Raw genomic sequence first — 25,975 nt, forward strand, 5'->3', positions numbered from 1 at the left:
ATACGATTGAAAAAAAAAACGGCGTCAAAGAGGGCTTCATGATAATATATAAACACCATACAAATGGAAAAAAAACGGCGTCAAAGACTGCAGTATCTGAGACGGCTCTACACATAAAAAAACGAGATTTGGTATGTTATTATATGACATAAATTAGGATTGATTGACTATATTCAATCTCGATCGACTGTATTCAATTCTTGATTCCTGTTTCACCGGAATAACTAAGTACAATTTTTGATTTTTGACAACTCAAGTAACACTCTGAATAGAATAACATATCATATGACATATCGTAGGTCAATTTTTGACATTTTCGTTCAAAACAAAATTGAATTTTAAATTTCAATCTAGAGTGCCATGGGTGTCTTAAAAACACTAATTTTTAATCAAGGAGCCTTGGAAAAATAAATTTGATTGGTTAATGTTTTTACTGTCTGGTCCTGGCCGGTTAAAAGATGCCCAAATTGTATTTTTAATCATAACTTAATTTTTTCAAATAGAACAAGGGTGGCTCATTAGCATATTTAGAAAAAGCATTTTTTACGAATAATTTGGTACTACACACTTGGTATTTCGAGTCAAATTGTCGTTATGCATGTTGCAATTTCAAATAAATCATATTCGAAAAATGTCAAAAGTTGACATATGATATGTCATTCTAATCAGAGTGTAATTTTCTATTGAATAAGGTAACAAAATACCGAGGGTGCCATTTAAAATTCAAAAGTTGTAGTTATTTCCGGTGAAACAGAAAGTGACAGAAAACAATTTAGTGCGTCAATTTTAATTTATGTCATATACTAACATACCAAATCTCTATATTTTATCTGAAAAATTGAAAAAGTTATGGGGGTGAGCCATATTTGAGACGCACCCGGTATATTGATTAGTTAAGGATATTTAGTGTTTCTTTTGACTTTCTGCAATTTTTTTACAGGGCTTTTCCATTTATATTATCCTGGATATTCGAAAAGAAATACAAAATACCTATTAAAATAGGAAAAATAGGGCTTCCATATTTTAAATTGTGTGATATAAAAATTTCTAAATATGGATATACAATTGTAAGGACATGGTTAAATTTTCCTAACACTATTTATGTTTTATTTATTATTGAATGTTTTGTAGCAAATTGATGAAATAGGAGTAAAAAGTAGTTTTTTAAACTCAGAGCTCACAAAACTTATTACATTGGTCATTAAAGATGTAAGAATCAATAAAACTTTATCCACAAATGAGAGCAGTAACAGTCAAAATGATGTTGATAATGATATTTTAGACTTCAGGGACAAAAAAGTTCCTCATTTTATAAACAGTTTTGCCCAAGTAAGTACAATTCTTCTTACTTAATAACAGTGGTCTGCATGAATATCAGCCCTGACACAATTTTTGCCGATTCCTATATGGCCTCCTCAATCCAAATATGAACTCCACTTTCCATAATCATTCCAAGTTGTTGAAGGAACCCCCCCCCCCCATACTTAATTTTATTGCTTTTTGATAGTTTGATGGGATGAAAAGGATTATTTTGGCTTCTACATTGGTATTTCTGGGGCACTAGAGCTATTAAGTGTTCTGAAACCATGAACTTTAAATGTAAATGTGGAATCGTATAAAATCAGTAGTTAATATTTTTTTTCTTTTTTATCGCATTTTTTTCACTTATTTTTGATATATTTCAGCTTCCATCCTTACTATTAGGATAAAATTTATAAGTATAAAATATAACAGTGTATAGGCTTGGTGCATTTCAGTTGATTTCAACAAATTCCAACCGCGCTTCAACGGCAAAAATCAGAAATTATCAGTACCTATTTCACGCCGCCGTCATGTTGATCGCATTAAAACATATTGAAATCGTGGTTTTGTCATTAAGCATTTTAGTTTTTTGCTAGTGTAGATATTGAGACTATAAAACACTCACGTACGAGAGGTTTGTGTGATGTAACGCTGTTTCGGGTAGTAAAAAATAAGTGAAAAAGAATTCGAACTAAGCGTCGCGTCGTGTTGCGTCAAATGTTAATAAAATTACCGAAAAAATGTTAACGCGTAAAGGAGGGCGTAATTAGCGCATTGTTGGGTGCAATAACATTCAATAATTTAACTTTTCCGAATATTCAACTCTCCCGAAACAACATTTTATAACTTCATAGGTTCGAGTTAATCAAAAACAAAAATGGAGTCAAGCAGTTCGACGAAACAAGTGAGTAAACAAAGTGCTCGTTACATAATCAAAAAATTAAATAGAAGGATAAAATATAATTTGCAATATTAATGATATAATTTTTTTAATCAACTGGAGATTAAATGTTTTATGAACATCTTCTAAAATTATAATTATGTACCTTTAAAAAATTTCGTTATAGCCGAAATAGCCCCAATTATGCTCGCTACCGTAAATGAACTCGTCTAAAAAATTTTTTAACTGGAATAATAAATTATTATACAAGTTAGACCTTCTGCGAAGATATCAAAATATTTGCTTTTTTATTTTTATTTTTAGAATTTTCACAAATTATGCTTCCTAACACTTTTAGAATAATTAAATAATAATTTTTGTGTATTCTCGCTATTTAAACCCGTGTATTTGTAAACGATACTAGTTGTTTATGATATTCTCCGATGGTGGCACCACCGGCGGAGAATGCACCAAGCCTATAGAAACCGTAATAAATTTTGCGACAAGGATTTACTTGGCGCCTTTGCAAATTAAACTTGGATTTATCAAAACATTTTAGGAAAGCAATGGACAAGACAGGTGACGCATTTAAATTTTTTAATACTAAATTTTCTCGCCTTATTGAGACTATTGAGAATAAAAACGATTTTAGTTTGCATTTCAAAACATGTGTAAGAACATTTGGGTAACCAAAAAAGTAATTCTTATGTCGCTCAGGTGGAGGATTTGCTTAGCATACAAGACCATGGGATGTAATATATCTCTTAAATTGCATTTCTTTCACTCACACCGGAACTTGTTCCCTGAAAATTTACGAGCAGTCTCGAATGAACACGAGAAACGGTTCCATCAAGACATCGTTAGAGTTGGGTTGGAATCTGAAAGCCAGTATCTGAGACGGCGACACAGAGGCCAGCTCCGGCATCAGCCGTACCAAAGTTCTCCCAGTACTATTTCTGTCAATGATCATTCTAATCATTGTCGCATTGGCATATCTACCGACGATAATGTGCAGTGGTGTTAGGTCTAAAATGATCTCCACTGCTGCTGTTGTGTTGGACAAGACTTCGCTAAGTCGGAGAGGAGATTTTCAGGGAAATGGAATGCTAGCTTGTTGGCGGAGTACTGCTGGTTTTTGGGACGAAAGGGATACCTCAGGGAACAAAAGTAGTGATTTTTTATTTATTATTTACTTAAAATATTCTAAATTAAATTCATGCCCAAAAAATTATTATTATTATTAAAAATTGATAAAAATATGATAAAAATAGAGTGGGGTACCCCTGAAAATAGAGGGTGGAGGATGTAGAAGAAAACGGGAGCTATATTTGGATTCAGGACGTTATTTTCCATAAGAATCGGCAAGAATGGTGTCAGGGCAAGGAGAAAAAAATGTTTTTGCACACTACTGAAATAAAAATTAACTTTATTTATTTATTTTTTAGTTTATGGCAGTACACGTTTATAACATATCGGCAATGCTTATTCAGTTAGATAACGAATGTTTAATCCAAATTTTGACGAAGGAATTACATATAGATGGCAGTATTTTAAAGAATGCCAAATCGTTATTGGTTACTTTTAATATGACCGATGCTTATGTGAATGTTTTAACAAAGGCATACGACTTCAGGAATCAATTTAATACAAAGCTTGCCGAATTCTCGTTTGGCATTGCTATGGAAGCTGTTTTGGTTGCACAGGGACCATTATCCGTAGAGGTACTGTATAATTAAAAAACTTTTGATCAAGTGGGCTTAGACTTTGACAGTTAAAAAAATTATATTGCGTTTTCCATTAAGAATCATTTTTCAAAATACGCTCTATTATAATACTCGTATTAATCACATTGCATTTATCTATTACTATACAGGGTGGTCCGAAGTTTATTCCGGGAACTTCGGCAGCATATTCTGCAGATAAAAATATGTAAAAAAGTTCTTATAAATGTATGTCCTAAAATGCTTAGTTTCGGAGATACAGGGTGTAGAAGTTTTAATTTTATTTGGATTTTTTCCAAATAATTTCTGAAGTAACATAAATATTTGGATGCAAATTGGTGTCTGGGAGTTTTTTGACATGAGAAATTTGATTTTGATGTCAATATGACTCCTACTTCCAGACTACTCCTACTTCCTACATATTTTTTTAACTATTTTGGAGAGTAATAACTTTTCGTCCATACCTGTATAAAACAACTGAGTAAAAAAATATGCATTTACGACGTTTTTTTACGTAAAAAAGGTCTCTTAATAAAAATCGGTACGAGTAATGGTTATCGAGATATTTGGAATCGAAATTATCGATATCTGTCATCATTGACATAAATTAAACATGTTGACTAAATACTTATCAGACTGAAATAATAAATTTGAAATGTTTTTGTTCCAAAAGTTCAACAGAAACTGTTTTATCGTCATTTTTTTAAGAAAAATTTAAGATTATGTAATTAAAAAAATAAAAAGTTCTAAAATTTATAATTTCAGATAAATAACTGTCTACTCAACATAATACGTTTATTTTTTGTCAATAATGACATGTATTGACTATTTCCATTCTAAATATCTTGAGAACGGTTGTTCGTAGCGATTTTCACTGAGAGACATTTTTTACATAAAAATGTCTCATGCATACATTTATACGAACTTTTTTACTTATTTTTATCTGCAGAATATGCTGCCGAAGTTTCCGGAATACAGTTCGAACCACCCTGTATATAAATATTAATACCATGTGATTTAATAAAACTGACGCATTGCAGCTATACATACTAAGTATATCACACATTTATTATAAGCCTTGTTTAATGTTCATACTGAAGATATCCTGTAATACTACCCGTTTTATAAAATACCTAAACATGAAATTTTGTAAAGCATTTTTTTTAGAAATTAGATATAAAAATGTCACAAAGCAAAGCATTGATAACAGACGGATTTTGTTCATTAAATAAAAATAAAACAAAACTTAATACCTTGAACGAACATGACGTCTCGACAAAACTTCAAAGAAGAATGAAGAAGAAAAAATCACCTCAGCCTCAAAAACCGAAGAGACAGCAGCCCACTTTAGTGTTTCAAAGTAAGAGCTTTAGCGAGCTTCATTCCTCTAACTTTGATTTAGATGCCAGGCAACAAGAGAATGAGGCTAAAGAGAACAACAGAAATGTGTTTGAGACGATTTTGCCAATAGTACCTAAGGTAAGACTGATTTTAGATGTTTTTTTGAAATCATCTGATTCATTGGCGGCGGGTGCATAGCGTTGCAGATTTCTGAGGAAATAAATTTTACTAATGACAAACCGGAATTTATAGTGAGCCATATTAAAGTACCTGCGCGGTCGCGCTTTTTGTGTTGATATCATAGATAAAACAAAGAAGTTTTGATTGGAAAGTGCCCATAAGGACAATGGAAATACTATTTGGCGCTATCCTTACAACGCAACGGTCGCTCTCCAAAGCTTTTGGTAATTTCGGAGCGGTTCGGCTTTTTCCGGAATTATGTCGCCAAATATTATTTATTCAAATTTATTATTATTTACTTTTTATTTTTTAAATAAAATACAGTGGTGTTGCTTATATAAGACACTTTATTTTATATAAGGACATGTATGAAATACCTGTGAAACATTGGAAACCGACGTTATGGCACGATCCATAATGGTTTTTGCAGTTCACAGTTCACACAGCTTTTTAAGTTTTTAATGCCACTTTTTCACAATTATCACGGATTTGAGTTTGGATCACGTTGTTTGAGCGCTGCAATTCTTGATGTCTCACGTTGGGCGCCAAAACTTGCGGCACCTATAAATTCAAAATTCAATTAAACACAAAGTTTGTTTAAATAAGAATAACTATTACATTTTGCTGCCGAATATTATTTGGCAGAGTGGAGCAACTTTTTTCTTTTACGGTTGAGAGTTGGAACCGTTGGCGTTACAACAGCAAAATAAAACACTACTTCACCACAATATATCAAAACACTTCACTTTTGCACTGGATGCGCGTTTTGCTAACCGTGTTAGCATCAACAGCAGATAATTAAACTATTTTTAATTGTTACAACTATTTTTAATCATCTGCTGTTGATGCTAACAATGATGCTAACGGCTAAGTTGATGCTAACCATGTTAACGCTAACCATGTTAGCATCAACAGCAGACGATTAAACTATTTTTAATTGTTACAACTATTTTTAATCATCTGCTGTTGATGCTAACATGGTTAGCGAACCGCGCGTCCAGTGCAAACGTAAAGTGTTTTGATGTATTAGTGTTCTATTTTGCTACTTTTTTCTAAGAAAAAAAAAGAGAAATATTCTAAAAGGTATTAAATATTTTCTTTAAATTTTTAGAACTGTTCCTTTCAAATCGATGATACCTCTTTAAAAGGATTCAATAGAAGGGGTGGAACCGAATACACATCGTCGATTAAATCGATGGCACTAAATTATCGTACAGTCCCACAAAGTGATGCTAATCGAATATTGTTTAACTTTTACGTAAACAACTTTACGCTGGAAAATAATTCAGACAAGATCATAGATCTTAAGAACTTTAATATTGACGCTAAGGTAAGAATATACAGTGAAACTTCTTTAATCGGAACAGCAAATTGTAACGACCTATTCTGATTAGCTAATCGTTCCGGTTAGCGAATATACAGAGTGCTACAAATTCGGGTTAAATTAGGTCAAAGTTGCACTTTGGGATATTCACCAAGACGCCATCAAAATTTTTTTTAAAAATTTCAAGGATTGCTGAGTTTTTTGGAAAAAACGAATTTTTTTGAAAATCAATTTTATTTTTTCCTGTTGTTACTTTTTAGAAAATCAAAAAACTAACTGCACATTCTCATAATCGCTTTATTAGGGCTATCCGATAGTATTTTTGGATTTTATGCATTTGATTTTCCGTATTCAATGTTTTATCCCACATCATTAAGTTTGAAAGCTTATCAGTATTGTAACCAATGTGTTGTATTGTAATAAATTATGTTCAAATGTCCGAAACAAAAAAATATTAAGTGTGGCATATCATTGTACTCAGGAGACCGAGTTCTTTCAAAACCTGAAATAAAAAATGCAGGTCCGTATTTAAAAAAATTAAGTTGGCCTCTGTATTTCACAAATTATCAGCTAATTTGAAAAACTAAATATACTAATATAGCCCTAATAAAGTGGCTATGAGAATGTGCAATTAGTTTTTTGATTTTTTAAAAAGTAACGACAGGAAAAAATAAAATTGATTTTTAAAATAATCCGTCTTTCCAAACCAAACTCAGCAATCCTGGAAATTAAAAAAAAAAAAATAATGGCATTTTGGTGAATATCCCAAAGCGCAACTTTGCCCCAATTTACCCATATTCATATCTATTACGGTTACCGAGATACCAATACTCGTACCTCGAATTTGTAGCACTCTGTATACACTAAATATATTGTATTGCGCAAAAAAAAATGTATTGAGGTGTTTATGTAATTAATACATACAGGGTCGCTGATATTGTATGGAAACGGTCGATTATTGGTTAATTGTATTAAGTGATATTTATTTATATAGGCCCATTGCGGGTATTTTTTTATTGTCTTAAAATGATCATTTAGACTCAAAAAGCACATCTGCAAAATATTTTTAAAATATCTGGTGTATTAATGCCGTAATAAATGGTTAAAATTCAAATGATGAGAAGCCCGCTAAAACGTCAGCTTTGACCTCGCTTACGATAGTGACGTCACGAGGTATTATTTTGTTTTGACATTCTATTGAGTTACGATTTTTATTGAGGCGAAGTTTTTAACTAATTTTCAAATGCAAAATGATTTATCGATACTGTATGGTACGGTTGCAAAAGTACGACACTTTCCACTCCTGGAAAAACATTTAACATTAGCCTATCGAAGAGAAACAGCGAAAAAACTGGCTCTAGAAAATAAGACGCCAGCCTTAAGTTCTTCAAAAATTTATATCTACCTTTGTGAAAACCATTTAATGTAAGTATTTATTTAAATTTGAAAAGCATAGTTAAATTAGAAATTTATTTTTGAGTTAGTTGAGAAATACAAATATAAAACAATAGGAAAATAAGGAATAAGTGTTGAACTAACCTCACTTTTATTTTTATGGAGTTTATAAATAGTACTTTCTGGCAATTGCCCAGTAGCAAAGCCAAAACCGAGACAAGACAAATAGTACTTTTTTTCTAGTTGGAGCAAAATATTGCAAATTATATGGAATGGAAAATGGTGTATCTTCAAAAACAAATGAAAAGGATGTAGTAAGTTTTTGCTTGTCACCAAGATAGAAAACAGACTTATCCCCAAACTGTACGAATGGGTGCTATAAAGAGGGCAAGTCAAAGTATTATTCAAGATGTTTTGTGTGAAGCCAGTACTCCAAAATCTGATTTACCCATAAAACAAGAAATCTTAGAAGAAATCCTTTATAGGATAGGCATCGTAGAAGCTATATCAAAAGTCTAAGTCTAAGAATCCATATCAAAAGAGTTATAAGGCGTTTAAGAGAGTTTGAAGTGTTAAAACATTACGTTTACATCCACATTAACTTGATTTCTCAATTAGACTATACTATAACTATTGCCTGTGGTTTAGTGAATACACAACGCGACCCTTAATAAGTTGACAAAAACCAGCTTTTTTAATTATATTAATAATAAATGTTTATATTTTGTCAAGATATTTACATAGTGTATAGTGTTACCATTTTATTTTCTCCCACTTTTTACTGGCTATAACTTTTTTAAATAAATAATATGGTTTTAGTCAAGTTTTATTATGTATTAATGAAATTTTATATAATGAACAATATGACCAGCTACCTGTCTAACTTGAAAGCAATAAAAATATTAAAATTTGTCTATTATTACTAATAGTACCTATGAACAACGTAAAATGTATAGACTTTGGTAAAATGGCAGTAAAATAATTTAGCGAATAAAGTCAGATGTCTACTCAGTTGCTCGGACCAAACTGGGCTGTTCAGGTTATTTTTTTATTTGAACCTTTTTTTTTCGTGATTTTGAGTTTTACTAATTGCACGCGTGAGTTTTGATAAGTGATTCTTTGCTTTTTTGTTGCTGAAATTTCCGAATATTTCAGTAGAACGGCAGACTTTATTCGCTTGTGGTAAACTGCCTTACTGAAATCGTACCTTGTGACGTCACAACCAATGGTGTAACGTTTTCGTGTCACGTCAAATTTATAGGTCCCGGGTGAAGTTTATAATCGAAATTATGAAATAATTTGCATTTATTTTTGGAAATAACATCGTGCTACGTGTTGTATTTATAAAGGTCTTTAAGTAGTTTTCAGGTGAAAATTAAAGTATGTGCAAGTAGCCTATTGTTTAAATGATATTTCAAAAGAGAGATATTTTGAAATTTTCTCTTTATTTCAAGAGATATTTTCAAAAGTCAATAACTCGGAAACGTTTAGTTTGAGGTACATTGTGTGTATCTCTATTTTTGCTTAGAATTGAAGGAAGAATTGAAATATGCAATAATATACAGGGGGTTCCGTTTAAAAATGAAACTTTGTTGTGCAACGACTTCGTGACCGACCCTGTATACTTAAATTTATTACTGGCTACTACTAACCCCTATAACTTTTGTATTTAATTTTTTGCAGTACCTCGTATATTTTACCTAATAATCGACCGTTTCCATACATATCAGCGACCCTGTATATTATATTGATAGTTATTTAATACATAAATATACTATTAATTACTGATATATCTTATATATTTGTAGCTTAAAAATAATGTAATGAATATCTACATGCAGCAGCACAATTTATTACTCACATATAACCATTCTGTAATAAAAAAATGGGTTCATTTCATTAGAAGAGTGTTAAAGGCAACAAAGAAGTCCTCATCCGAAACCAAAGCGATACCTTTCTATCCCGAGAGTAAATACTGGAAACAAGAGGAATTTATTAAAAAGATATCCATAAATTTTTGTGCTGAAATATCGAATGTCATGGCGATTATTAAGTTCACTGGTGATAATTCCTCGTCTTTTGGTGTAAATAGGATTAGGTTAATGTTGGATCAGGTTCAAGAACGCAGAGGTAAATAATTTGTGAATAGCGTATTCACTGTGTCACAGGTGAAGTCTACTCCACTTTGAATAAAAAGATTAAGGTAGTATAATACTATCCATGTAGATCGGATGCATGGTCGACGAAAAGAGGACTCTAGGGTGGGGATCCTTGACAGTTCTGTTTGACGATTCATTTGTCACATTTGAATTTGATTTGAAATTTTGTGGATTTGTTAGTCTTTACTGAGCTTATTTTATGTTATTTATTATTTATTCTACTACTGATAGTTGTATAAAGGTAGTAAATCTAGAAGGAAATTGTGGCAAAACTTAATTTTTAACAGTGACACTATTGCGATTTATCGAAAAGGACTGTAAAATTGGATTTGAAAATTTGTGGATGTCTTTACTATAGACTTAAAATAAAATATAGACTACCGTAAAATGGGGTGAATAGAAACATAGGGGTGAATAGAAACAAAATTTCTGAAAAAAATCAAATCACGATTAAAAATATTCAAAGTAAAAAGAGTCGACATATCTAATTTTTCTATCATTGGTAATACACAATAAAATGTAAAAACTATATTTTTATCTGTGGCAGCACTGTTTCTGTCAATCAGCTGATCAATAAATGTGAGATCGATTTATCACCTATTTTGTATGGCGCGAAAACTTTATAAATAAAATATTTATTTTTAAAGTAATACTTAAGCTGGTACATGTAAGTTGTAATATTATATGTATTGTTAATTATTGCTAAACCTACTTAAATATGTAATAATTATCTGTTTCTAATCACCTTGTTGGAAATAGAATAGATAAAACCTTAACATCAATGTGTGTTTCTATTCTCCCGAATAGCAGGTGAATAGAAAAACACAAAAGTTATTTTTATTTAATATTTATATGCATATTTTTCAAAAATCAAATTATATGTATACGCAAAGAACAAACAAAGACCCATGTTTTAAAATATTCGGGAACATAATACCACATTTTTATCAACCGGTATATCGCTAATAGCCTACGAAACTGTTTCTATTCACCCCATTTTACGGTACACTATTTACATCTACACGCTACACGGGTCAAACAATCATTTTTGTACACATGTTTACTTCTGGGTACACTCGACCGCAGCCGACCAAACCTTCCTCGTCCAGCCAATGTTGTCACGTCTTTAATATTATCAATATTTTTTTACTTATTATACACATATATTGAGATATTAATACTGCATTTTAATAAAGTAGGTTTTAATATTCCATAGATGTATTAAATAGTCCTTATACTACTTTATTATAAGTCGAATACTATGTAAAAAGGATAAATCCTTTACAATATGGCAACACCGATTAGAGGCGAAGTCGCCTATTCATTCTTCTATTATCTTGTAGTACGCGTCGCACGTGTGTAGTAAAGCATTGTTGCCGCCACTTCTCTCTAGCTGAATTATTGCATTTTCTTAGTTTGTAGTCCTTAAATGTTTATTTTATTTACTTTTTGTATTCAAGAACTATAAAATATGGTTCGCCAGTGCCAAATTTGCAAGAAATTTGACTGAAATGATCCATTTGAGTCTCGAAACGACTTTCGACCGGTAGGCAACTCTTAATTTACCAATTGGGAGTCAGTGGCGTTGTTGTAGAAAGGCGCTTATTTAGATAATATTTTAGTAAAATATAAAATCTGAATTTTTTCTATTACATAATCATTTATATAAAAGTTTTTGTAACAAAATCATAATTATAACCCTGTTATTATACAAGATAAATTATATTAGGCATCGGTTAAAAAATTAATCATGTTTTTATTAAAAATATATTTCAGTTTATCCTAAAACTATCTTCAGAATCTAAAATAACATACAAGAACTTTAAAACGATATTACATTATGAAACAATATTTTTTAATATAGCGGGTGCGTCTCAAAGTCACCTCTATGACTTTTTATTATTTTTTCAGATAAAAAAAAACAGATTTGTATGTTAGTATATGACAAATTAGGATTGACTGACGCATTCAATTGTTTTCGGTCATTTCCTGTTTCACCGGAAATTACTAAAACTTTTGATATTTAAATGGCACCCTCGGTATATTGCTACTCTATTCGATAGAAAATGACACTCTGAATAGAATGACATATCATATGTCAACTTTTGACATTGTCGCTTAAAACAAATCGTATTATAAATTTCAATCCAGGGTGCCACGGCGCCGGCGCACAGTGTAACGAAAACTAAAATAGTGAGACATTGGAATTTTTCTTCAGTTATCACTATTCTTGCTGACATTTTTTGACAGAAATTAAATAATACGACTAGGAATTTTTGCTACAGGGCGAAAAGAGTAAAAAAAGGCGTAATGGAAGGTCAAAAAAAATACGAAGTTTTATAAAAGGACTTTACAGGTATATTTTTTTATTTACTAAGAGTTTATAGCTCTTATGGACCAAAAACGTTATCAAATTACTGTCGAACAATCATTTATCTCCGGCTAATATGTCAAAACTCAATCAACATTCCTAAATATTCAAATAATCAGGGATAAATTAGATAAGACTGCAAAACTCAAAGAGAACGACACAAGTGGCAAATATCATTTAACAGTATTAAATAATATGATAATATGCGAAAAAAACGTATTCAACTTCAACAAAGGAAACCATAATACACACCTCACAAAAAATTTCGCAACACTTATATTTTTCGTAGTATTTATTCTTGAAGCGCTTCAAACATGACTCCTAGTTATGCCAAATTATGCCAAACATGTGAAAAACTTAAATCTAAGGTTTGCCGGAGTTATGATACTTATACTTTCCATTCCTTAACAAGTTGCTATTAATGCAAATAGCTTTTGAGATTATTGTTAACCAAGAGAATTTAAGAATACTTTGCAGTTTTCCAAATTAATAAGTGATGCGATAATTTATGTGGGGTATATATTATTCCAAAATAACATAATATGGTGATATATCTTATATATGGTGATATATATAATAATAAATATATGGTGATATATATGGTTCAGGTTTGTTGTTGGTAAAAGACCTCTCTTTACGGAAAAAATTGTTGGAATTGAACAACACAAGGAAACTTCTGAAAATAATAAATTTCATTGTATGAAATTTTTGTACAGATTTGGTAAATTAAGGAAACCATAACTTTAACCCGCCATAACTCCCCGACTAAGAGGTCAACTCAAGAAATATGCATACCGCAAGTTATAATTTCAAATAAACCATATGCAAAAATGTCAAAAGTTGACATATGATATGTCATTCTATTCTGAATGTTATTTTCTATCGAATAAAGTAAAAAAATAACGAGGGTGACATCTAAAAATTAAAAGTTGTAGTAATTTCCGGTGAAACAGGAAGTGACCGAAAACAATTGAATACGTCAATCAATCCTAATTTATGTCATATACTAACATACCAAATCTCGTTTTTTTAACTGAAAAAATGAAAAAGTTATAGGGGTGAGCCACTTTTGAGACGCACCCGGTATATTATCGTTTTTTCTGATAGATTTTACAAAATTCGTTAACTTTTATTAAGTATACCATATACTTAATAAAAGTTTACATTTAAAAAAAAAACATATGTTATATCCGTTACACTTTTTTGAAGCACCTTGTATAATCTATAATAATTTTAAAATGTGTATCTTAACCTTCCCTACAACTTCTATATTTAACATTTTTTGTAAATCTCCCAACAAATGAGATAATCGACTTTACTCTGTCGTTGACTCACCCTGTACAAAGTCAAATCGGGGAAAATTTTGACAGGCAAAGTTTAACTGAAAACAAACTTTTCCTGTGAATTGAAATGACAGACAACAACTGTATTCTTTCAGTTTATAATAAAATATATTTTTTATAATTCAGGAACTAAATTTTAGAGTTAATCTATTATTTTATGTTTTAGATACACAATATAAATCATATCTAGCAAACCTTTTGTTTTCTGATAGACATTGGCAACTAGAACTGTTAATAGAATCTTTGTGGTGGTCTTTTAAGGAATGGAATCACGATACTAATATTTCTAAGGTATGTTTTAGAAAAATTGCATTGCAGTCTTCACACAATAAGAAAGTATTTATAAACTAAATGATTTATGATACACAATTTTTAGGTTATGCATTTATGGGGAACTCCTCTCTATTTAGGAATGGGATTAATAAAATTTTGCACTTTTGAGAACCAAGATCTAAAATTATGTTCCATTCTTGATACGGTACAATTGGAATGGTCTTTGGAATTAGCAGATTATATATTATTAGCTTTAAAGTAATTTTAAATAGTATGGGCATTAGAAGTGATTTATTGGGAGTAACTTAAAAACATGCTGGAAGTTATGAATCCTTTTTTAATTATTTTCATATACGAAAAAGGGTTACTAAAGTTTATTTAACTTAGAGAACTAAAAGTGAGGTTCAAAGAGAAAGGTCGTTTAGAATTAAATAATTTATTATTTTTATTTGCCCTTTCGAGGGTTGCAACTTCTTAAGGAAGCATTTTAGTTCATAGGAACTTTTTGTTTTATTTTTATCTGTAGAATCACTCGCCGAAGTTAAATACACAATTTTTTGACTCTGTATATGCTACCGTCAAATAAAGAAATACATCATATAAATTTAAGCCATTTAAAATATTTCTTTCTTTTCTTAGAGATTCTATTTATTTTTATGCTTCAGCTACTAAAAATATATAGTATTATTTAGTTTCTTTGTAGATGTAGATGTAATAACTTTTATAGTTTTGGAATAAAACCTCTAATAAAACTAACATAAAAGAAAAGATATAATAAAAGCAATATTCTACGTCACGAAAAAATTTTCTACTCAAAATAAAGCACTTTTTAAATCTATTTAATATTTGAAATACATTTTCTTAAATCATGCATAAATCACAAGTATTACGGAAGTGGAGATATCGAGAATAAGACCATAACAGCAATAAAACGTGCAAAACACAAAGACAGCTGTAAATTTTGACCACCTTTTTCGTTCCACAATAACGATAAAGCCTCGTGTAACATGACAAGTAACTTGTAAAGGTTCATTCAGAACTTGGCAATTAATGGAATAAATTAGTGGCTTCAATTAGCGTAGAAGTTTATTCACCTATTTTTAATGTAAGCATTCAGAACGGCATAATTAGTGGTAGTAATTTTCAATTAATCGAAAAAAATAACAAACTTTTGACTTTTCCACTAATTATTCTTCAAAATTTGCCAAGAATGTCATTTTGGCCTTTGATTATCATCTGTCAAGAAAAATTTTGGTTAGAAATCAAAAGTTTATTGTTTTATAAGCTAAATATTATGCTTTCTATATGAATACAACAGACTACCGCAAGCTGTTGCTAGGATATTTTATTAATTTTAATTGTGTTTTTTAGTGTTTTTTAGACATTGTGAATGATCGTAAACTAACAAATATAAAGTGTAATTGAAACCACTAATTTATTCCACTAATTGCGAGGTTCTGAATGAAGCTTAACGGACAAAAAAATGCTTAACGTTTCGGAAAGTATATCTCTTTCCGTCGTCGGAAGCAAAAAATGCAAAGAACAAAGAAAAAAACTATTTTAAATATCTAAATGCCACTATTCGAGAAAACTTTAGTTTTTTAAAACATATACGTCTACAAAAACCGTTGATGTATTATTATTTTAACAGAACGTCACTGGTTTTTGTAGTGGCGAAATACCTATAGGACTTTTTATAAGACCGCATAAACTTTTTTCACCCTTTGTATAATGTCTCCATATTTAAGTTACTAATAATTAATCATTCTAATAGCCCAATTTTTTAAAATTATCATTAATTAGTATTTAATTGTAGATGCATTCTACAATTTGGATTTAATTTAAAAACATTATTAAACAATAAAGAAGCTGATAGTGAAAAAAGTATGAAATTGAGTACATGTTTGGTAATTACACATTTTAACTGCTTCTTACAGTCCCAAAAGAATGGTAAGCATATTCATAATTAATTTTTCATTTGTTGAAAAAACGCAGTGTTAGTTAAATTTTGGCAGTGTTTTATGTAAGTTTTGGATCGCTAAATGAAACAAAAGTGATTTAAAGTCTGTCCAACGAGCCAGGGAACATTTTGACAGACGACATCTAAAAAATGACAGAAGATACAATTTACTTGTGAATTAAAATGACAACAACTGTCACTGTCAGGTATTCCCTCGTTGAACAAGCTTTAACTGAATTATTATGCAGGGATAGTAAAAGATACAGTAAAATTCGCCATCACGAGTCGCAAAAAAATATAGAATACCTTTATGGAATTTTTATTTGTTTAGGCAATCACAACTATGATGGTATAGCTGTGAGGTATTAAAAGTTATTAAAATTTACATTTTACAGTAAAGAACAAAAATATTGTATTAGGAATTTTTTCCGATTTTTATGTAATATTGACGAAGAAAATTTTGATTTTTTAAAATTTTAACTGAACAATTTTTGAAAAACTATGAAAGTCTCTCTACAGGGTGGTCCAAATTGTATTCTGGAAACTTCGGCAGTATATCCGTTTCAATTAGGCAGTTCGTATATACTAAAATGTTTCCTTTCGGAGATACAGGGTGTAGTTTCATTTTTATTTCGATTTTTTCCAAATAATTTCATAGCTAACGCCGATATTTGGATCAAAATTGGTGTTTGGGTGTTGTGACGCGAGAGTGACATGAGAAATTCGATTTCGATGTCAGTATGACTCCTTGTAGCAGCCTGGGGCGCCACCGACATATTTTTAAGCTGCTTTGAAGAGTAATAACTTTTCGTCCGTACCTGTACTACACTACACAGTGGTTCCCCTTAATTAGCTGCGCGGTCATAACTGTTATTAATATCTAGATATAGCTTCACTGCACCTTTTTTAATAGAAATTGATAACAAATGCTAAATAAATGTATATAAAAAACTTAATGTAATATGTATTAAAAAAATTGGACCCAGTTCGTGTGATTTGCATTTTAAGTTCTAACTATTCGGAAAGGTATACAGATTATGTTTGCACATATGTACATGTTTTTTCATATTGAAGAGGTCAAATTTATTTTAAATGTTGAAAAAATAAAAGAGACAGTTGTTTCATTTTATAAATACAATTTTATTGTCAATTGATATACAGTGTGTCCACGAAATAAGTTGACACGAAGAGGAAAAAATAAGTTACTTTTATTCTAAGACAAAAAGTCAATCTTTAACCACCCGGTATAAGATCCGGCGGCAATTCGCGGCAGCCAGTGGCAATTAATTTATATGCAATATACTTTAGGCAACAAGTATTTTCATGCCGTTAAGAGGATTTGAAAGGGAAAGTAATTAAAAGTTTTAGAGAGTGACAAGCAAAAATGTGAAAATACTATTTTTGTTACCTTCAAATAAATTGCCATAACTAATATTACTTAGGTTTAATTAAGTGCAAAAAAGAAAAAACAGTTCTTTTTACCTTCTTTTCGAACGTCCATTACAGAAAAGGCAACAGCTTTTATCAATTTTAATGAAATAAGTAATTAATTGGCGTTATCTGAAAACTGTTTATGTCAGCTTAATACCAGTAGCAAAAATGTGACATTTCTAATAGAAAAAAGCGCTACACTAGGCTTACTTGATTTTGTTATTTATTATGTATCGTTTACAGGGGAATATATGAAAAGGATTAGCAACAGTTTCATGCAAACATTTTGAAATTAATATTTCTAAGTAATGACCTATCTGGGAACCACTGTGCACTACTGTGTGAAAAAAAGATTCATTTTCATAATTTTTTACTTAAAAAAAGTCTCTCGGTGTGTGTATATTTTTTCACTCAGTAGTTTTATACAGGGACAGACAAAAAGTTATTGCTCTTCAAATCAGCTAAAAAACATGTAGTCATATTGACATCGAAATCAAATTTCTCATATCACAAAACACCCAAATTCCAATTTTTATTCAAATATCGACGTTAGCTATGAAATTATTTGGAAAAAACCCAAAAAAATGTGAAACTTCTAGACCCTGATCTCCGAAACGAAGCATTTTAGGACATTAATTTCTACTAACTTTTTTACTTATTTTTATCTGCAGAATTTGCTTCCGTAGTTATTAGATCACCCTGTATGTTTATGAAACTTATATACAGGGTGAGTCTGAAATAAATGCAAATATTTTCAGGGATGGTATATTTCGACCCCAGGAACACGTCTATGAGTTTTTTTTTTTCGCAAAAAAAAGATGTTCAAAATCGTGCATTTTTTTTAAATATCCTTGTATATTTTTCGAAAACTTTTTGGAACTGCCTGTTCAGCGCAAATTTTCCCACGATATAATTTCTTAATCTCTGATATTACCATAGGCACTAAAAGGGATGCAAATACAGAAAAAATCCGGTGGCTCTCAAATTTTTTCTAAAAAAAAATCATTTTTTTTTAATTTTCAAACTTAAATAACTCGGTTATTTTGGACTTATCTGAAAAATGGCAAAGAGAGAATATGTTTCTTTTATCGAGATCTACCAGCCCTGAAAATATTTGCACTTATTTAAGACTCACCCTGTATAGACGTAGAATAAAATTCTGAAAACTTTTTTCTTTGAAGTGTCTCGATATTTTATTACCTAAAACCACTTTTTTACGTATATAAAGATAGTAAAGATTATTGTAACTTGCCACTGGAACTAGAATGACAGTTGTCACATGACAACTGTCATTCCAGTGGAAGTTTTTTTTTGCATTATAAGTTTTTTCAATAACTCAGTAATAAAAAAAAGCATTTCTTTCGACGTTTTTATATAATAACAAAATAATAAAATATAACCCGGTATTAGTATAAAGCATGTTGTTAAATAAAACCGTCATCAATTTTGTTTATTTAATTTGCAGAGTATTTTGTATCAAGACTGGATGGTATTACAATTGAAACCAGCCCCCTCATGAATACCTTTAAATTTGAGGAGTTCAAACTTTTCACGTTGACTAACAATGGCGATTATTACACGTGTATAAGGACAGAGGATATTTTAAATTACAAAGTATTTGTGAAAATGGCACTCCTATATTACACCAAAAATGAAGATTCCTTTGAATATAATTTTGCTTTTTCGGAAGATAACATAGTTTATTGGTCCACGAATTTTCACATAAATATGTTCCTTCTATTCGAGTAAAATCCTGTTTTTGATATAAACTAAAACACATAGTACTTATTTAATATTATTTTCAGAGATGTTAAGCGTTTTTGTGCACAGTTTGTTCAGCTACTTCCTAAAATGTCACGGTCGAATGTAAATCCTGCAAGTTTACCGTTAAGTATTGTAACCTGTAAGATTTTTGGGAAATTAGAGTTTTATGTTGATATAAGCAAAGAGCATTCTGCGAAAATCGTATTGGGTAAGAAATATATCTAATATGTTTATAACCTATGGTCTGATCCGCGAGAGAATATATGACAGACAACTGTTATTAAATGTTATTAATATTATATAAATGCTCCTCAACGATATTTATTAACTCAAGATCTAGTTGATACTTTCTAGCAATTGATGTCAAACTCGACTAAATATGTAGTGATGGCTATTTCTTATTGTTCTTGCTTTTCGCTTTTGAAGTTTCTATAACGTTTATTAGCAAATTATTGAAGTATAAATATGTTATTTTATTATTTAGTATCATGTTGTTCAATGTATTAGTTATATTTTAATAGATATTTGTTTTATGTTGTTTGATATGAATTTTAAGTCACCTATATTTTTTCGATGTACTTAAACAGCCGTTAAACGGTAGCCTACTAAAATGCTGTTAATAGATATTGTGACGTCGTTCATGTCGGCGGAAAGTAATGCCTAGCGATAAGCATTTTGCAAGAGCGCCTGTAGCTCCGTGGCTGAGGCTATCGCTTCGTGAGCGAATGGTCCGTGGTTCAAATCTCACACCGACCAAGACTTTTTTATATATTTTTTTGCTTATAGCGTGATCTTATTCCATTTGTTTCACTCTTTTTGGTTGGATTGGTTTAGTTATTTGGCGGGTTGGTTAGCGTGGTTATTTGGAGGGTGTTAATTCATTGGTTAGTTGGTTATTTGGTGGGGTTGGTTGGTTTTTACTAATTTATATTTGTTTTTTATATTTTTTTATCAGTGTCGATGTTAGTTGTGTTGGTTAAGTGTGTTATTTGGTGGGGTGGATAGCGTTGGTTAGTCCTTATAAAATTCCTATATTTCATAAAGCCGTCAAGTGCGTCACATCAACGACGTCATACGTCTTACCTATTAACGGCATTTTAGTAAGCTACCGTTTGACGGCAGTTTAAGTACAGCCATATTTTTTTCTTTGCTTGTGTTCATGTTAATTTTCTCATAACTTATTATTAAAGGGACGTGTACAAAATAAAAATCGTTGTACACTATCGTTTAGGCTAATAAACGTGTGCAGTGCTGCCACTACGCAAATATGGTAATCGCAAAACAATTTCCGATGCACGTGATCAACTTTGAGTGACAGCGCTGCCAGATTGTGATGGATTTATGAGATGAATCTTGATTTAAAATTGACAAACAATATATTTATTATATCATTTTTAAAGAGTTTTATGTTTTATTTTTAGTTCAATAACTAATATTTTAGTAATTAATTGATTTATTTGTTTTATAGCTTATTTTACTTATTACATATTAGCAAAAACTCGTCCATTATGAAGATTATTCTAAGCGTTATTATTGGGTTATTTATTTATTGATGTACATCTTACAACGCCATAAGTAGTAATAACAAGTAAAAGGGTGCTATTAATGCACAAACTAATAATCACAGATATTAATAAAAACTAACTTTGGGAGTGGTATAATGCGCTTATCAATCAAACTTACTTCTCTGACTGCAGTCAAGGGTAATAAAGGACCTTTATTGTAACGTTCTCGTTCAAATTGTTTATCAGGGAAGCTACAAGCTCTTTCCTTCGACTGTTTAAATGCTTCGGCATATTTCAACACAAAATTTCAAGAAATGCAATACAAACAAACAAACACACGGCGCAATGTGACCAACATAACGATAATAAAATTCGGTTTAAACTAATTTTTGCAGCTTTAATCTAAATAAAATATCTGTTACAATTATTTGCTCTATAAACTAAAATAATGAGCTGCTCGGTATCTTAAATTATACAACAAATTTAAACATTTTTGCCAAAATTTCATTTAGTCAGGTTTATACAGTTTAATGTCAATGTCGATATGATTGATGACTTTCATCGGAAAATGTTTTGCGATTACAATATAGCCCTAATGGGAAGTGTTTTCAATGAGTTTTAAATTTCCCTCTCGATATTGTGTTGGTAACGCCAAGGAAACGGTTGCAGCGGTGCCACGTTTATTTGATATTTGTCAGAATTCTCTGAACGTTAATTGAGAGTTGTGTCTCGTGTGTATTGTAGTAGACCCAGTACAGTGTTGAGAGTTTTCCTGTCTTTGTTTATCAGGTCTGTTGTAAATTTTAGCGAATATTCTACTATGCACTTTTTCGTCTGTCTCTGCCCTGGCGAAGACCATTCTAGAAATCACTCACTATTTTGTGACCATTCTTGTAACTACTTTTGCAACGCCGCAGAGTTCTGGGTCTATGAATGGCATTGATGGCATCCCTATGACTATAATATGTCTACTGATCTGTTTATTATTATATTCTTAAACAGTTTGTCCTGAATTAAAACGAATAACGTCTTTATTATTTATTAATAATCACCGTTATTTTCTTGTATTTCAGATGACGTATCGTTGCGCCATCAATCTCATGCGCACCCAGACAAATTTGATATCAATCATACAATTACTACTATGACTATCGCAATAGATGAGTCGGACGTGTTTGAAATCAAGGGAGTTAATATAAGGAGATTATTGCAAGATCAGGCTGGTGCAGAAAAATTGATCGCTGAACGGGCTGAAGCCGGCTGTCCTTTACCCTACAACTATTTTACATACTTAGTAGAAATTACACTATTTAAGGTATGTTTGCCAAATGTTATAAAGAGTACATAAATAATAAATAAATAAATAAATAAATAAATGCCTTTATTGTCAAAAAATTTTTCAATTTGTGGACAAAGGTAAACTAACAAACAAAGTAAAAACAAGGTACACAAACAAACAAACAAAAGATAATACAAAACATTATACAAATAATATTGTCAGTCTTATTGTTAAAATAAACATATATAAATGTTTACAATGTCAAAGAACAAAAAAAATAATATTCAAAAATATTTAGCCAGTTTATAGCAAAATATCAATGACCTCTAAATAAATTAATTTCGATGTCATTAGTAAATATAGCAATAGCAAACATTAGACCAGTGTTTTCAAGATCAAATTCGATTTTCAATTCAAATATAATTCATTTACGGCGTAGAAAGCCTTGTCTAGTAAATAAGAGTTCAATGCTTTGCGAAATGAAAAAAATGATGTTATGGATTTGATTTCAAATGGCAGGTGATTGTGCATTTTTTTCGAGTTGTATAATATTGAACTTTTAACTAACTCTGAGCGTGTGGTAGGTAGATATGATAGTAGGTATGATCTTGCTCCACGTTCCTGAGTGGATAAGTGTGAGATGGCCTTTCTTGAGAAGCTGATACATGTTTACGTATTAGGCAAACGGATTCAAATATAAATAAGGAAGGAAGAGTCAATATTTTTATTTTTTTAAAAAGTCCCGGCAATGAGTTCTGCTGTATAATCCCAGTGAATATCGAACAGCTCTCTTCTGGAGCCTGAAAATGCGGTCAAATTGAGTCGCACAACACATACCCCAGAATGGAAGGGCATACCTGAGGTGCGACTCAAAAAGTGCATAATAAACAGTTTTAGCCACTGACAAGTTAAGCTCCTTAGAAACAGACCTTAATGCAAAACAGGCAGAGCTCAATTTTTCCGACAAAGCTTCCATATGTATGTCCCATTTCAGAGAATTGTCCACAACAAGCCCTAAGAATTTTACAGATTTGACGACGTCAATGGTGGTGTTGTTAAGTACAAAAAGCTGCAACGAGTTTTTATACGACAAAGCTTTAGTTTTAGAAATGTTGAAACTTAGGAGGTTCGAATTGCACCAAGATTTAATGGTGATTAAGTCATTTGATATAATCCTATGAAGTGCCGTGATGTCCTTGTTGCTCCAACTGATGCTAGTGTCATCCGCAAAAAGACATATTTTGCCACTGATGTTTATGTTAGCAATGTCGTTAATAAAAAGAAGAAACAAAATAGGGCTTAGTACTGAGCCTTGTGGTACTCCACATTCTATTGGCTTGCTAGAAGACAACGTGGTATCCACCCTCACAAGTTGACTTCTGTTGCTCAGATATGACTTAAACCATTCGAGAGATGATCCCCTGAACCCATAGTGCTGCAGTTTATTAATTAAGATCTTATGATTTACACAATCGAACGCCTTAGAAAAATCACAGAAAATTGTTGCTGTAGAATGATGGTTGTTTAGGCTGGAGTAAACTTTATTAAGGAGGGAAAACATAGTGTCATTTGTGGATTGTTGCTTAGAAATCCAAATTGATATTCAGTAAGTATTTTGTACTTAAACAGAAAAGATACCAGCCTGCTTTTAACCAACCTTTCTATGATCTTAGATAGCGTTGGAAGGAGTGCAATTGGGCGATTGTTAGAAGCTTCATCTTTGTCTCCTCCTTTGTGCAGTGGAATGATTATTGCCGTCTTAAGACATTTTGGAAAAATACCATTTTGGAACGACATGTTTATTATTATACATGTATATGACATGTTTATTATTATATTGTACATATTACAAAATACGTATTTATGATAGAAAATAGTAGTTATATTCCTAGATTTTTAAAAACTGTTTCAAAAAATGGGTTGTAGAATGTATGACTGGGAGGGGTGCCCAGCGGTAAAATATACTTTTTTTATGAATATATAAAGATTTTGTGGTTCCATTCTCTGCACATATGATTAATGGTATATATACAGGGTGATCCGAACTGTATCCCGGAAACATCCGCAGCATATTCTGCAGATAAAAATAAGTAAAAAAGTTCTTATAAATGTATGTCCTAAAATGCTTAGTTTCGGAGATACAGGGTGTAGAAGTTTCATTTTTATTTCGATTTTTTCCAAATAATTTCTGAAGTAACAATCTATATATAATTCTAATAAATAAATATATATTAATTAATTCATTATAAATAGTATATACGAAAGCTATTTTTTTTTTGTGTGTTATGTACAGGGTGGGTCAAATTCGACGCTTTTAAATGGAAACACCCTTTTCTATAGGAGATAGACAAAAACTAATATCGGTGTCTGAAGCTCAATTTTTGTCAAAAATATGATGGTGAAAACCGCATATCGATATCTGCTACCGTTTCGGAGTTACGGGGTGTTTTTCAAAAATGTGCATTTTTAACAAATCGCTGTAACTTTTTTGCTATGGAGAATTTTGTATTTTTATGAAAACATTTCCAAAGCACCTTTTTACGTAGAATTCAATGGTTTAAGTATAATTTTTTTAAAATTAATAATTTAAGAATTATCAACAGAAAATTTTATTTTTTATATGGGACACCCTGTATATTTTTAATTTATTGAAATGAATTTAAAATTACCTTTCCAAAAATATCACACTTGATATTTTTCTTGATTCCTCTTCGAGATATAGAGTATATAAAAATTCGCCCGCTGTAAATAAGTAGGCTTTGCACTGGCTGTAATGCAAAAAAATTCTAGCTGTGAGCATCAATTAAAACGAAAATAATATTTGCTATGAGAGATGCAGAATTTTATAACAATTTAAAATATATTTAACCAACATCAACACATTTAAACTATATCTAATAACAATAAAAATAAATAGCAAACCAAGACATGAGATTTTGCTACAGGTGTTCGACATATCGACCGTCTTTTGTTATAGACAGACGGGGCAGTTTTTAAACATTTCTCGCGGAATTCATTAACTCAGTGGGGGTGAAAGACGCCCTTTCATAATTGCTAAGTATTTATAATTCTTGTCTAGATTATACGGAAGAATAAGGAACCTTTATTCTTCCGCAAATATATCCATATGATATGATTAGATCCATGGGCACTAAGTCAGGCGGCCTCGACGGCCAACGGCTGGGATCTTGGTTAGCTATTCAATTATTCTTGAAATTGGCTGCAAAAATTTGCTGATAACTTCAGTGTTCAGAGGCGGTGCGTCGTCTTGCTGGAAAAATATGTTTTCGGGTTCCATTAAGGGTATATCATCAATAAGGGGTCCAAAGCCTACTAGTTAAAAGTGGCGAACTTTTAAAAATTCTGTATTTCGAAGGGGATTATAACAAAATATCAAGTGTGCTATATTTTTGGAAAGGTAATTTTAAATTCTTTTCAGTTAATTAAAAATATAGAGGGTGTCCCAAATAAAAATCAATTTTTCTGTTGATAACTCTTAAATTATTAATTTAAAAAAATATACTTAAACCATTAAATTCTACGTAAAAGGTGCTTTGGGAATGTTTTCATAGAAATACAAAATTTTCCACAGCAAAATGTTAGAGCGATTTGTTAAAATGCACATTTTTGAAAAACACCCCGTAACTCCGAAACGGTAACAGATATTGATGTGCGGTTTTCACCATCATGTTTTTGATGAAAATTGAGCTCCAGACACCGATATTAGTTTTCGTCTATCTCCTATAG

The 25,975-nt window shown here is 31.0% G+C and overlaps 1 protein-coding gene across 1 annotated transcript in view; it reads left to right on the forward strand.

Annotated features, from left to right (window-relative positions):
- LOC115874258 (protein KIAA0100) overlaps positions 1 to 25,975 on the forward strand; it is an 88,733-nt gene that overhangs the window by 1,258 nt on the left and 61,500 nt on the right. The window contains exons 3-14 of the mRNA XM_030889359.1: positions 941 to 1,067; positions 1,132 to 1,329; positions 3,628 to 3,903; positions 5,071 to 5,382; positions 6,536 to 6,754; positions 9,952 to 10,273; positions 14,183 to 14,307; positions 14,393 to 14,547; positions 16,106 to 16,239; positions 19,146 to 19,425; positions 19,486 to 19,652; positions 22,023 to 22,264. Coding sequence (XP_030745219.1) covers positions 941 to 1,067; positions 1,132 to 1,329; positions 3,628 to 3,903; positions 5,071 to 5,382; positions 6,536 to 6,754; positions 9,952 to 10,273; positions 14,183 to 14,307; positions 14,393 to 14,547; positions 16,106 to 16,239; positions 19,146 to 19,425; positions 19,486 to 19,652; positions 22,023 to 22,264 — 2,557 coding nt within the window. The remainder of the gene's footprint in view (positions 1 to 940; positions 1,068 to 1,131; positions 1,330 to 3,627; positions 3,904 to 5,070; positions 5,383 to 6,535; positions 6,755 to 9,951; positions 10,274 to 14,182; positions 14,308 to 14,392; positions 14,548 to 16,105; positions 16,240 to 19,145; positions 19,426 to 19,485; positions 19,653 to 22,022; positions 22,265 to 25,975) is intronic.

This window comes from Sitophilus oryzae, unplaced genomic scaffold (assembly GCF_002938485.1).
Source record: "Sitophilus oryzae breed Bouriz unplaced genomic scaffold, Soryzae_2.0 scaffold_125_pilon_pilon, whole genome shotgun sequence".
Classification (NCBI taxonomy): Eukaryota; Metazoa; Arthropoda; class Insecta; order Coleoptera; family Curculionidae; genus Sitophilus; species Sitophilus oryzae.